Source organism: Gekko japonicus, unplaced genomic scaffold (assembly GCF_001447785.1).
Source record: "Gekko japonicus isolate JY-2015 unplaced genomic scaffold, Gekko_japonicus_V1.1 scaffold2423, whole genome shotgun sequence".
Taxonomy (NCBI): domain Eukaryota; kingdom Metazoa; phylum Chordata; class Lepidosauria; order Squamata; family Gekkonidae; genus Gekko; species Gekko japonicus.
The window spans coordinates 86,512-101,416 of record NW_015169858.1 but is presented as its reverse complement, the minus strand read 5'-3'; the positions used below and the strand labels follow the sequence as shown (position 1 = coordinate 101,416).

Below are 14,905 nucleotides of genomic sequence, written 5' to 3'. Positions count from 1 at the left end.
ATTTACAAAGAGATTTGAAAAGACTGTCCATGGCATTCAGACGTTGGAATTGACCATGAGGGTCATTTCACCCAATAGGGGGTAGCAAACTTGTTTTTGCCACCAAACATATATTCCACAGGGATGTGTGTCCTTGTATGATACACCAGGTTCCAAACATACATTACATTTCTCGATGTGCTCTTAAAAACAAGGCTCAAATTTAAGTATAAACGCTTTCTGGTTGGAGAAAAAGAGATGATCATCTGTTAGTCCAGAGCTTACTAAGAGGAGCAAGAAAACAACAGATCATTCGGGTAGAATTTGCGTTGGCCCGAATTTTCATCATGTGAATTCCTCTTGTCCTTTCAATTGAAGCAGCCATATTCTGTCTCTGGAGGCTAAGATCATGACCAAATTTGTCTGGATTCGTTAGCAGCTCTGATTCTTTGTTTCTGGAGCAAATGATGGTTCTAAGGTCTTTTTCAAGGGGGGAAAACCCACACTCAGGACTACATGGGGGGGTAGCACCAACAACTGTAGGGCTTCAATGAAATCGTGGACAAAAGGAACTGAAAAATTATCAGTACAATCCTATACAGAGTTACTCTGGTCAAAACCCACTGGAATCAATGAGTGTAGACAGGAGTAACTGTGCATGGGGTTGCCTTTGAGTATTACGAGAAGAAGATGTAATTGCCTGGGAAACATGGGGCCATTACATTCATTCATTACATACATCATTACAAAGCCCATGAATTCCAAATAGGACAGATCTCAAACACTCATTCATTTTTTCACCTGAAAAGGCATACAGCTCTCTCATGAAGGTACAAAGGTTGCTGATACACCTGATCTTTAATGACAATCACAGCAAGAGCATTGGAATGATGGCCACAGAATCCAATAACCAGTTCTGCCAATGACACTGTCTCTGTCTGTGAGAACATCTCTGAAGGCCAGATTCTACTTCTCTTGTTCCATGGAGAATATGATCACCATATCCACCAAACAGTCATTCTAAAATCTGAAGTACAACAGTATGATAATTTGTCCAAATGGTTTGGAAGGCAACCACAAAATTCACAGTCATTAACCTTCATTTCAATGAAGTTACGTTGACATGAGATGCGCCATGGATGCCAAGCACCAAATGTTAGCTATGGAGAGTTCTATTGGGTTTGATGGGACCATCTTTGTACCCATTGAATATCTTTTTGGGGGCTATCTGCCTATAAATGTTTACGTGCAATTCAAAGCAGAATTGCACCCTTGTAAGTCCATCAAAGCTGATGAATTTAGGAGGGCATAACTCTGCTTAGGACTGCATTGTGACACCGACGTCTGAACATGCTTAACCAGGGTAAGGGCCCCACACATCTCAGACCATGTCGAGCCAATTGCCACAAGCCTCTGTGAATATTGCGCACTGCTACACCAAGTTCCGATAATAACCCGGTGGCTGACGTTTGCAAAGTGAAATCAAATCCAGTTTTGGAACTGGAAGACTGGCGTATTTCAGGGCACTCTTTCATAGACTTTGGGTTGCTGCCTTTTCGGCTGGCCCTTGTTCCTGTGTGCTGATGAGCGGACTGATTCTTTAGCCTCAGTGTCACCTGTTAATTCCCGTGTCACCTGTTAAAGGCACAATTACAAGAGCAGGTTGAAAAAGAACAGGCAAACATTACAGACATTGCAATCTGGGTCATGTCTCATGGCAAGTCGTCTAGATTTTGAAAGTTTTGTGAGAGTTTCGGGGTGGGGTGAATTGTAAGAAGAAGTGCTTGAAAATGTGCTCTGTCGTAAGACCACCGGGCTATTGATGTTTACCACTGTCATGGTGATAGTTTCAGAGGGTAGTAGTGTTGGTCTACAGTAGAACAGGTAGATTCAAGCCCAGGAAAACCTTAGAGACCAGCAAGATTGTCATGGTATAAACTCTTGAAAGTCAAAGCTCCCTTTATCTGATGAAGGGTGCTTTGACTCTTGAAAGCTTATAGCCCCAAAATCTTTGGTCTGTACGGTGCTACTGGACTCGAACCTAGCAATTCCACTGTAATAGTGAGGCAGTGTTACAATTGCTATGGAAAGGAATTGTCCGTAACAGCCATAAAGAGAGAGAATGGATGGATGGATGGATGAACCAATGAATGAATGTTTGGAAGCTTCTACCCTTGATAGATTGAAGGTCAAAGAAGACGGGGACGGCAAAGGATGAGATGGTTAGACAGTGTCATAGATGCAACGGACATGAACTTGAGCAAACTTCAGAGGACAGCGGAAGACAGGAGGGCCTGGCGGGATCTGGTCCATGGGGTCGCGAAGAGTCGGACTCGACTGTGCGACTGGACAATGACAACCCTTGATATACATGATGATGTCATCTGTGTACACCAGGGCCTATCTGAAAATGTTGACTTTGGGACAGCAGTCTAGAATTCCAGCAGATGCCTGGTAAAATAATCTGGATGTCCAAACGGATTACAAATCCGGATAGTGGCAATTCTCCTATCCCTCGTGGGGACCAAGCTCAGAAGAGAATAGCGAGAACGAGAACGAAACTGGCAGCATCTAAAGTCTGAAAGGTCAGAAGCATGAAATCTGTACTTTGTTTCCCACAAAGTGTTTAGTTAGAGCCTGTACCTCTTTGGCTGTTCTTGACATGCCTGTTCAGAGGATGAAACTGTGTACAATGAATGTAAAGGTGACGGGGAGGACAGTTGAATCATGGTGGCAGGCCATTCTCCCAATATGACATATATTCACCAGACGGTGTGAACAGTCCCTATGCACAGGTTTATGTATGTACAGTTTATACCCATCTAGGGAACCATGCACATATTCGACTGAACGTCTGTAGCTCAGAGATGTGGAATTTTGCCACAACCCCATCCCCCCATAGCATTCGCATTACATGGTTTGGTTGTCTGAACAGACCTACAAGTTGCCACTTCCATTCTGAACCTGAATTTGATAATTTGATAGCCTGTAGCTATCAAATATATTCAGGGGACACCTGGAGTCATACTTGCATTACTAAACAAGCTCTTCAAAGGGAAGGGAAGAGGAAACCTCACAAAATCAAGGCAACACAAAAGACCTCTTTGGCCACTTCCATTGCTCCATCAGAGCATGCAGCTAAAGATGGTTGGCCGCAGAGATGGACTTTAGATGCTAAGACGAAGGGAAAGAGAGTCAGAGGCTCAGGGTAGAGGTACAAAGGCCTCACCCGTTAAAGCTCGTTCCTCCAGGGTGGTCTCCAAAGCTGCTGCTCCAAGCAGAAGGACTGATCCTTGACAGACTTCGGCATGACTTCTATGTGGATTTACCATAAATTCCCCCCACCAGTAATGCAGAGTTTGTTATTCCCCAGATCGACAAGTGGTTTCACTTCCATTCCAGGCAATCTTCCACATTGTCTGTCAAGGGCAACATAAAGAAGCACTCTTTTCTCTTTTGTCCATCCAGCAGGCGATGTGACCACAAGTTCATTCAAGAGCAGCATAGCCCCGGTCACGATATTTCCAGAGTCCTTCATTTTACCGTCCAATCAGGGGTGAGGGATATTTCAGGCCTTGCCTGTAACTGGTAGGGTTCTGTAGCTTCTTCCAAGTTCAGAAGTGCTCAGGGGAAAAAAGGGTCAGTGTCCCAATAGGAACGGTCAAATGCATGTGCACACACTCACTCGCTCTCGCACACACTCGCACGCTCACACAAAGCAGTTTAGAGCAACGTTTTTTAAAAGGGACAATTTCCACCGCGCGTTTACTGTACATTGCCGTTCTCAGGGTCAGGCAAGGGTTAGTTTTCCTATTTTGAAAGCCCGTATTTCCCCCCCCCCCCTTCAGTGTGGTCTGCTGGAGTTAAATCACCCTCAATGAGATACATATATAGAGAGATACATAGATATATATGTATATAGATAGATAGTTATATGTTTCTTTAAAAAATATATCTTCAGGGAGGGTCTCTGGCCATAGATTCTGTTTGATGCGGTTAGTCTGTCTTTTCTGTTTTGCCTTCTTTCACGGCAGCCTCTGAAGTTTTCCGCAGGGGAGCTTTCTCGGAGTTGGCGTGTCCTTGGCCGGATTCCGCCGTGGCACCATTTTTGTGCGCCGTGTGTTTTTCCAAGTAGTTCAGCATTTCGCTGAGGACAGTTTGGAAAGTGCTGAGAGCAGCACATATCGCCGGGGTTCCGAAGCCGTGAGTGATCAAACTGGAAAAGTGGAGAGATAGAGAGAGAGAGAGAGAGAAATATTTACGATTTTTACTGTACGCAGATCTCTCATTATCCCTCAGTTCAGGAGTTGGCTGCTAAAATATTTATCACAGGGGGGGTGGGGTGTGTGTGCAAAACTAGATACAAGATTCAGAGGTTGTTTTTCTGGTAGGCAGGTTGGGTCCGAAGCATCAGGAAATCAGATCTTTAGCTGGGGTAAATGCAGGGGTCATTTCCTGCGGGAGCGCACAGGAGCGGAGCTCTGGCAGTAAGAAGCCCAGGGGGCAGGCACATGCAACAAGCCCCGCCCCCTGCTCCCAGCAGCCCTCAGTTGGGCCATGAGGAGCAAGAAGCCAGCCAGGTAAGGTGCAGAGCCCCCCCCCCCGGCCTGCCTTCAGGTACAAGCTCTCCCTCCTCTGTGAGGGCAGATCTGCACGTTCCCCTCCCCCATAGCTAGCAATCCAAAACAGTCCAGTGGCACTTTTAAGACCAAGTTTTTTTCAGGTACAAACTCTCCCTCCTCTGCAAGGACAGATCTGCACATCCCCCCCCACCCCCAATAGCTAGCAATCCAAAACAGTCCAGTGGGTGGGTGTTGCCTTCTGACACACTTCTGGTGATCTCAGGGGGTGTGGCATATACAAATAAGTTACGCTAATGAGTTATGCTAATGAGCTCCTGCACCTCTTTTTCTACGAAATGACCCCTGGGTAAATGGGTGTAAGAGCGTCCATTTCTACAGGATACCACTGGTGGGACAATCACATGCTTATGATAGAAGAGCTTTAGAGGAAAATAAGTGTGGGTGTGCAAGACTGGTGAGGGGGATCCCGGTGAGGGGGATCCCATCTCTCCCCCCCACCTTCCGCACTGGGCCTGGTATAGCTCCTGGGCTCCACCATGCTGAAGGTAGAAAGGAAACAGTGTTCTCTGCAGCTCCATTGCTAAAAGGTTTGGGGGAGGGGGCCTCAGGGGGGGCACAGCTCATTAAATCAAAGTTGATTACATTAATTCCATTTGGGGGCCAGCCCAGGAGGGAGCCCCCCGGAAGAAACGCTAGGTGGCCGGGCCCCGCGTTAGCTACGGTTCTCTGTATTTGCACAGAGAACGCTATTTTACTTTGGGGGGAATTTAAACCCCCACTGGGTTGTTTTTTTTTAAAGATTTCAGATTTTCCTGCAAACTTGGGGCATCACCCAGGTTTGCAGAAAAAATTGTTTAATTCGAGTGTGGCCCCAATCTGTGAATTTAGATATCCACAGATTGAGGCCACACTTGAGAAATAGTGTATAGATAAGACTGTCGTATGTAGTACCGTGATAAGCAAATCAGATTTATTTGGATGGAGGCCTCAGAAGCAGATTAGGTGAGATATCTGGGTGTGTGTCACTTGGCTGATAATCCCTAAAAGAAGTGAGACAAAACCTGAACCCCGGTTTGCTTTTCAAATTATTACTCACTATAATAGGATTAAGACATGTTAGGAACTTTGATGATTTTAGTACTTATTTTTACATACATATATATATCTATTGCATTAGCAAAAAAGCCATAGCATCAGAACACGATAAAAATATGTGACCAACACTAAATCCAAGCAAGTAATAACAAATCATTTTTTGCAAAGATTAAAAAAGATCGAAATCATGAAAAAAAGAAACAACCCACACTTAAAATTGTCAACTTAGTAAATACACAATCGTCAGTTGTGAGCAGTAAGCTAATTAAACTCAAGGAGATTGGTTTTCCTAATCACCGCGGCTAAGAAGGAAGCCACTATAACCGCGGTTTGTCTGTCAGAGGAATAATCAGACAATAACACTGAAACGACCCAAGGAAGAAAGGGAAGCTTTTCTTTTCTCATAATGGGAATGATATCTCTCTCACTTTCCTTATTCCACTTGGCCAAAAAAGCATTATATGATCCATAGTTTCTATCATCTCTTGTCCACAATCGCAACGTCGTTCTGAAAATGGAAGTCCCGTAAAATGACCAGAGAGCACCTTAGAAGGAAAGGAATTAAGTCTCGCCAAGGTGAAGGCTCTGCATTGTCTTGGGATCTTTAAAATATAACAATATGACGGGAGTACTTATTTTTATGGTAATTATAGGCTTTTTTTTCATGCCTATGCTTCTTAAAGTCTTGCATGATAAAGAGAATCATTCCTTTTTTCCCAATAAGAAAATAAGAAGTATCTACGGGTTTTTGGTCTGGGTTGCTGGTTATAGTTCAAAGAACCGAACTCACACCTTACTTATTTATATTACCAGATTTAAAGTCTGATAAACAGCCCTTAACAGGTAAATCCTGGAGAACTCTGCCGCCAAATGGTTTAAATAGGCAAAGCTCCTTTAAATTTATTTAGTCCAGATTTTGTAATTGGATGTGTGTTTTCCTATTGGACACCTGTGACCCCTCTTGCTTTGTACTGTTCTATTTGGGGATTAATAAGACATATATGTACACATAATGGATAAATAAATATTTATGTAACAATGTAATAATGAATATAATTACAGAGGTTCAGCTTGCTATAAGGTTATGTTACTTTAAGAATGTGAAGCTCATCATGCAGCTGCATGGAATTAACTAGTAGAATTTTTATAAAATCTGGATTAATGTAGAGAGCATTTGCCAGCCACCAAATGAAGGCTTTTAGCCGGGTGAAATAAGGACTGGTTGCTACTACTGTAATTAATAGTGCTTAGGAGAGCATAGCCAACAAAATCCAGGAGGCTGTTTTTGAATTTATTGGCTTGCTCCACATATAGAAACTTGTTGAATCTAGAAGTAAGTATACTAAGTATTAAATCATTACAAAATGAATAACTTTTCCATGCAACTGCATATGAATTTCCATTTACTTGGTTTATTCCAGGATATTATGAAGGCTATTACAATATTGAGCTGGATTAAGAAGCTGACCTCTCCTTACAATATAGCCTTACATCTGAGGAAGACTGTAAAAGTTGAAATAAGTTCATACCGGGTACTTATCATGTTGGACTATATTGGACTTGTTATTAACAATATTGTACAAATAAGGATGTTGACAAAATCTTTTGCATTTTATAAAGTCTAACAAAGTATATAAATTTTCTTAATAATGTTCTCATCACAGGATTTTTGTGTGAATATTACTATGTCTGTAGGATGGATCTGTATTATGTTTAGTTCCCCTGGCCCAAGCAGTGCTCTTGGAAGGCTGTACATGGGTGCTTAAAAACATATGTATGTTGTCTGCTCTTTATATGTTTGTCCAAAAACAGGGGGGAAACTAGCGTCACAGAGGACCCAGATAGACAACCTATGATTCGCTCTTTACACTATGAACCTTGTGGTCTGTTGAAATGGTTGAAATCAGGTTCCACCTACACAGCTGGCAAACTGAAGAAGTTGAAGGAAATGCGTCTTTTAAGTATCTAGAACGGGCGTCTTTGCAAAGGCTGTTTGGAAAATGTTATGACTATGTGGACTCCTCCTGTCAAGTTCCACTGATTACATGGACTTTACGTCTTATCTTCTAAGGAGAAAACATTGCATCTTATGCCTTATTAGAGTTATAGTAAAGGTAAAGGTCTCCCTTGCTCGAAAGCCAGTTGAATCCGACTCTAGGGTTGCGGTGCTCATCTCCGTTTCAAAGCCGAAGAGCCAGCGCTGTTCGAAGACATTTCCGTGGTCATGTGGCCGGCATGACTAAACACCAAGGCGCGCAGAACGCTGTTACCTTCCCACCGAAGTGGTACCTACAGTATTTATCTACTTGCATTTTCTTGCTTTCGAACTGCTAGGTTGGCAGGAGCTGGAACTAGAGACGGAAGCTCACTCCGTCATGCGGCACCCCTGGGTCTCGAAATGCTGAACTAGTACCGACCTTCCACAGCCTGCAGTTTAGCGCCTTAACCACTTGAGCCACCGCAGCTCAAGTTATAGTATGCACTAAATTTTGTTGTTGTGACATCACCAACTTTATATTTGTTAAATACACTTTATATGTTTGTGGCAGGAAATGATGGTGCTGCACCAGAGTAATGTAGATGTTCCTGAAGACTGACCACAGATGGTCTGGAACACGGAATTGCTCTCACTAAACGCTTCATGGGTTCTTTGACAGTGTCAGGTGTTGACTGCTGGATTCATGATCAATTGGAACCAATCACTTAACCTATGAATAAAAAGTGCTGTTGAGAGCATCGTGGGAAAGAATAACATCTTCCTTCTATATCGCACGGGGTGTCGGTGAGCTCTTTTAATGGCTGCTGTTAAGGCATCTAATGCCAAGGGTTTTTTTAAGTCTGTGTGCTGTTAAGCATATGCAGCCGCGTCTGGAAGCTTCGTGGAAGGGGAGGCGCAGTCATGTTTTAATGATATACATCCGTGGAAGCGAAACCAGCCAAATAGGCCCCAAGACTTGGACCCTACTTTGGCAGCGACAACAAGGTCTTCAGTTTCCCCCCTCAACCCAGCCCTCCACCTCCAGGCTGACAGAGCTCAGAGCAAAGGAAACATTGGCACTCGCTGTGGGAGAAGGGGAGGGATAGGAACAGGATGCCACCATCTGTCTACCCCCAGTTTCCAATATTGGCCGAGTCTGGATGTTTCCTACGACAGAAGTTGCTATCAAATATTTACAACAAGCGATGGCTGATGGATGACTCGCAAAGAGGGACACATTCTCCTATGCCCTGCTCATTCGTGAAAGCATTGAAAAACCCACGGGCAGCTGCATAGGACTTCCAGGGTGTCTACCTGTGATCTTCCCCCCGACATTATCTTAAAAAAAATTCTCTGTATGTGTGTGTACACACATACACACAAAGTTGTATAAAAGGGCAAGTGTCCAGTAGAACCTTAAAGACTAGCAAAATATGTGCCAGGGCAGGAGCTTTCATGAGTCACGGCTCACTTCTTCAGATGCAGCTAGAATGGGAGTCCATATGTCCTATTTATTGGGAAGCGGAGTGATTTCAGATGCCGAATGACATCAGCAGGCAAATGACAATAGCAGGTGAATGACAATAAGCAGGTGTGATTGGATTTAGGTGAGATATGCAGAGGGGTAGTAGGAGTGGAGAAATCATCATTGATAATAATGAGACAGGAAACCTAGGTCTCGGTTCAGTCCAGGTGGATGCATTGTCTTGAGCTTCATTATCAATTGCAATTCAACAGTCATGCCAGTTATTGTCATTCACCAGCTATTGTCATTTGCCTGCTAATGTCATTCGGCATCTGAAATCACTTTCCAGAAAATAGGGCAGATGAACTCCCATTCTAGTTGTATCTGAAGAATTGAGTGGTAACTCGTGAAAGCTCCTCCCCTGCCACATATTTTGTTAGTCTTTAAGGTGCTCCTGGACTCTTGCTCTTTTCTACCTGACGAACATGGCTACCTGTCGTGATCTGACTCCATATGAAGTTGTGTTATAAAGAATCAGACCCTGAAGATCAGTATTGTCATCTCAGACTGGCAGCGGCTGTCCAGGATCTCAGGCAGAGGTCTTTCGCATCACCTACTACTTGAACGTTTTTGAACTGGAGATTCCAGTGATTGAACCTGAGACCTTCAGCATGCAAAGCATGTGTATGTTCTTTGCCATAATCCATATACTAAGCTGAGGTTATCAATGCTTCCACCACGCTATGAGAAGACAGGAGTCACTGGAAAAGACAATAAAGCTAGGAAAAGTTGAAGGCAGCAAGAAAAGACGGAGAGCCAACAGGAGATGGATGGACTCGATCAAGGAAGCCAGAAGACCTGAGCAAGGCTGTGAATGATAGGGCGTTTTGGAGGTAGTTAATTCACAAGGTTGCCACAAGTTGGAAGCGGCTTGGAGGCATACACTGTTCATGGGGTCTACTTGGGGGTTGACATTTTGCACGCTGTGGCCGTCAGCATCAAAAATTAGCAACGGTGGTGTAATATATCTAGTCAGACCGCGTGGCCGGCTGGGGCTCCACGTGGTCAAGCACAAATGTCGAGCTTCGCTCTTAGAAACAATAGACCATGCGGATCCTAGCCCGCACCAATCAGGGGGCTAGGTCCTGGCCGTGAGTCTATGGAACTCTCGGCCCCTGTAAATAACCTATTGGGACGTGTGTGTGTGTGTTAGGGGTGACGGTTTCACTGGGAATATAAGCCGGGCTGCAAGCCGGCAAAAGCTGTCTTGTTCCTGACCGAATAAAGTATGCTTTGCTGAAATCACTCTCCCCTCTCCGTCTGCTTACTTTTCAGGTGGAGTATCGCCTTCAGCTGTTTTGGCTTCACTGCAAATCCCCCGTTCAAGGATCACATTTCGTAGCTTGTACCTGCCTCTCTCTGGGTGATCAAACAGTCCCAGAGGAAGAGAACATGTGTGCCCTGCTTCCCCCCCCCCGGTCAGTTATAAGCATAATTCACCACCGGTCCCGTGACTCCTTAGAGACTAACAGCATTTATTCCAACATCAGCAGCATTTGTGAGTGAAAGCTCACTTCATCAGATGTACTGGACATCCATAGCAGAGAGACGTACACTGAAAGCCACGAGCACCAGATAGCCCAGGCTAGCCCAGTCTCATTGGATCCTAAAAGATAAGGAAGGCCAGCCCTGGTTAGGACTTGGATGGGAGACTACCAAGGAAGTCTAGGGTTGCCATGCAGAGCCTAAAAGATAAGGAAGGCCAGCCCTGGTTAGGACTTGGATGGGAGACCAGACCACCAAGGGAATCTAGAGTTGCCATGCAGAGGCAGGCAATGGCAATCTGCCTCTGCACGTCTGCCCTGACCTGGGTGACCCAGACTAGCTCAATCTCACCAGGTCATGGAAGCTAAGCAGAATCGGCCCTGGTCAGGACTTGGGATGGGAGACTACCAAGGAAGTCTAGGGTTGCCATGCAGAGGCAGGCAATGGCAATCTGCCTCTGCACGTCTGCCCTGACCTGGGTGACCCAGACTAGCTCAATCTCACCAGGTCATGGAAGCTAAGCAGAATCGGCCCTGGTCAGGACTTGGGATGGGAGACTACCAAGGAAGTCTAGGGTTGCCATGCAGAGGCAGGCAATGGCAATCTGCCTCTGCACGTCTGCCCTGACCTGGGTGACCCAGACTAGCTCAATCTCACCAGGTCATGGAAGCTAAGCAGAATCGGCCCTGGTCAGGACTTGGGATGGGAGACTACCAAGGAAGTCTAGGGTTGCCGTGCAGAGGCAGGCCATGGCCAACCACCTCTGTTCACCTCTTGCTTTGAAAACCCATCAGGGTTCCCATAGAGAGTAACTCGATGGAACTTCCCATGGAAGCCCTATGGAAGTAACCTCCCCCAGCACGTAGGCTGACCCGGACATTTTGCTTGGTGCCCAGGGTCTGATCTTTGCTAAGCAAAGCACTGGCAAGGGCTGCTGGAGCCAGTGATGTCAGAGAAGGTGACAGTCATGGCTTAAGCCCATCATTGCCCCCCGGCCCTGCCAAGCCCCCAGCCAAATCCAGCCCAGCAGTGCTGTGACTTGGCTCACTCTGACACGTCTGGCCAAATACTACCCTCTTCCCTGCACCATTTTGTTTGCCAGAACAACAACATCATCACCGGAAGAAGAACAAGATTTCTTTATTGTTCCAAATATTGTATGAATGCTTTTCACTACCAGTAATGTACTAGGAAGAAAGAGAAAGGTGGTTTGTTTACAACTGGGCCTTTTGGTGTAATGATAATTAGTTATATTTACAAGATTGAAAAATGGTTAGTATGGAATGGGGGTTAGACTGTTGTGGAACGAGGAAGGCCAATAAAGCATAGTTTTCATGGGGAAAGTAAGGATCTTTCATTACTGGTCTGGTGAGTGGAACAAACAGGAAATAGGATCGTAAAAGAGTTAAATGAATAGAATTTTTTGTTGTTGTTCAGTCGCACAGTCGGGTCCGACTCTTCGCAACCCCACGGACCAGATCACACCTGGAGAAGGAAATGGCAACCCACTCCAGTATGTTTGCCAAGAAAACCCCATGGACAGTATCAAAATGAATAGAATAGCTCCATGGAAATAGTTTAGTTAGCGTGGGAAAAGATTTAGGTGTGAGAAGGTGGATGTAATGAATTATGAGATGTTATAAACCTTGTTAATGGAGTATGATGAACTTGATATACGTGGTAATTCGGATTATTATAATTAATGAGATGTGGATGAAATGTATAATTAACTAATGTATTTAAGGGAAATACTGTGATGTGTGTAATTATATATATTCTATTCCCCCTCCCCCCCTTATATCTGAAAATCCAATAAATAGATTATAACGAAAGATTTCTTTATTGTTCCAATTGATTAGTGAAAGTTATAAGTAATGGTTGGTCTATTTGAAACAACAGGTTTGGGATATTTGTAATGTTCTAACTGAAGGTTGAGAAAAAATTATAGGGCAGTTTGATTTTTAGAGTGGGCTTTGCAGAGAAAAAAAATAATAGTAATGGGCTGATTACCTAAAGAAAATGTAATGATTTATTGTTGTGAGAGAAAAGATGGATTTACACAGAGTAAGGTGAAAGCGTATTGGCACTGTAAAACTAAGAAAAATATAAAATACCATGCTTAAGTTTGCAAGTATATGGGATTTTGAAAGCTAATATTGCTAAAAAGGTGAAGGAATATCTTAAAGGGACCAAGGAATATCTTAAAGGGAAATATTTGCCCAAATTAGAACTGTTAAACTGTTGAAACACCTGCTTCTTTCCCTTCCTATTTTTATGATTATAAAACTGATTAATAATACTGTAGTATAGATAAAACGAAATACAGCAGATAGGATATAGAAAAATGAACTATATAGTGGGAATAAAATTTTGATTCATGATATTTGTTGTGGAATATAAAGTTAAACAAGGGGGGAAAGGGAACTATGTATCTAAAGATGTTGTGAGCGAGACAATGTCTAGATATGTTAACAATGTATTGCTCTTTTTGTTTTGTTTTGTGTTAATCCTAAAAAAACAACTAATAAACTTTGCCCATTTGGGCAAGTACAAAAAAAAAAGATTTCTGTCTCTAAGGTGCTACTGAACTTGACTCTGGTTCTTCTCCCTCAGATCAAAATAGCTGCCCTCTTGAAACTATCATCACTGGTAGGTGGTGTCCCCCCCCCCCGTTCCTGGGACAAAAAAGCTAACCTGGTTACAAACCAACAAATGAATGGTAACAGCCCCTTGACTGTATTTTCATGTAATGCTTCTGATAAAAATAAATTTCGTTCCAGTTTCGGCACCGAAATGCCTTGCACTATTTTCACCAACATCTCCAAAATCTCACATTTCCACATCCCTGTTACTCCACAAATGGGACTTGGAAAGCCATACCTGAAATGTGTTAAATGTCTCTGGATGTCGAGGTCTAATATCGGAGTGGGCCTTGAAGATCCCAAAGGTGATCTGTCTTGGCTTAGCAAGTCCTGGAATTCTTTACAGATTTGCCTAGAATCAGAAAGGACACAGAAGGTTTTCAGGAATGCATGTTAAACTTCTCAAGAAAATGGTCTTCAACCCATGTGTTGTATCAGCACAGCAGTGGCACCACAAATATTTGTGGTTACCAATAAGGTTGATAATTCTGGGTTGGGAGGGAGTGGCGTCTGGGGAGGGTGAAGTTTGGGAATATCAGCAAGGTATAATGCCATAGAGTTCCCCTTCCAAAGCAGGCATTTCCCCCCCTTATCTGGAGATCAATTGTAATTCCAGAAGATCCCCAGACCACACCTGAAGGCTGGTAACTGAGGATGGGCATGAACTGGCAGATGAGTGAAAGTTCGTCATAAAGTTTGGCTGGTTCATGTTTCGTGAAGCAATGTTCGCAAGTTGAAGAACTGTAACGAACTTTCAGTTCATGGCAGTTTGTGGTGGTTCATGAACACCAGAAAGCAGAGGTGTTGGCAGTGAGCAAAAAAACAGCAGGTGACATGGCTGGCAGCTGTTTAATTTAAACGCCCCCCTGCTTCCTGCTCCCATGAAAAGCCGCAGGGAGCAAAAAGCAGGGTTTTGAATCTTAAATGGCTCACAAACCAGTTTGGTTTGCAAACCGACATATCGATTCATGGTTCAGGTACGAACCACAAACCAAACCACAAAAAATGTGGTTTGTGCCCATCCCTATTCATAACCCTAGTCACCATTCATTGATGCAACTTTGGTGTTTTTAGTGCTGGGCACTCTGGTCTCCTGACGCTAATCTAGGGAATAGAACTATTCAGCATTTTACTGTTGTTGAGTTTATGAACTACTTCTCCTCCACCACCAGAATGCTGCTGAACTTCCTCCACCTACATTACATATAAAATTAATAAAACTACAGTCTGGAAAAAAAAACCTCACAACCGGAAACAACACACCAATGGCTCATGCCTTCCTATGCATCCACCAAATCTTCCATACACAAAGATTCGTGAGATTGAAGAAGTTGCCCTTGAGTCTGTAAGCAGCTGTAAATGAAATTTTGTGAGATGTGGCAAGAAATGGATGCATAGGAAAACATGCTGTTCCGTCTTTGATAAAGCAGAGATGGAAATGAACTCGGAAGCTGTCCGGATTCGTTAGCCGGAATAGGAGTGTCCCTGAAATTGCACATCTTCTTCCTGCAAAGTCTACCATTTGCTATTTATCACATCTCTATGTTTGAAGTTGGAACATTTGGAAAAGTCTCTATTGGAAGCTTACATATCTGGAATGGACGAATTGGCGGCCCAG

General features: G+C 43.8%; 1 protein-coding gene across 1 annotated transcript in view; it reads right to left on the bottom strand.

Annotated features, from left to right (window-relative positions):
- Positions 1-3,975: 3,975 nt before the first annotated feature.
- The window catches only part of TFAP2D (transcription factor AP-2 delta (activating enhancer binding protein 2 delta)), an 88,515-nt gene continuing 77,585 nt past the window's right edge, over positions 3,976-14,905 (bottom strand). The window contains exons 7-8 of the mRNA XM_015417393.1: positions 13,526-13,639; positions 3,976-4,195 (exon numbers count right to left, since the gene is read on the bottom strand). Of these exons, the coding sequence (XP_015272879.1) occupies positions 3,976-4,195; positions 13,526-13,639 (334 nt within the window). The remainder of the gene's footprint in view (positions 4,196-13,525; positions 13,640-14,905) is intronic.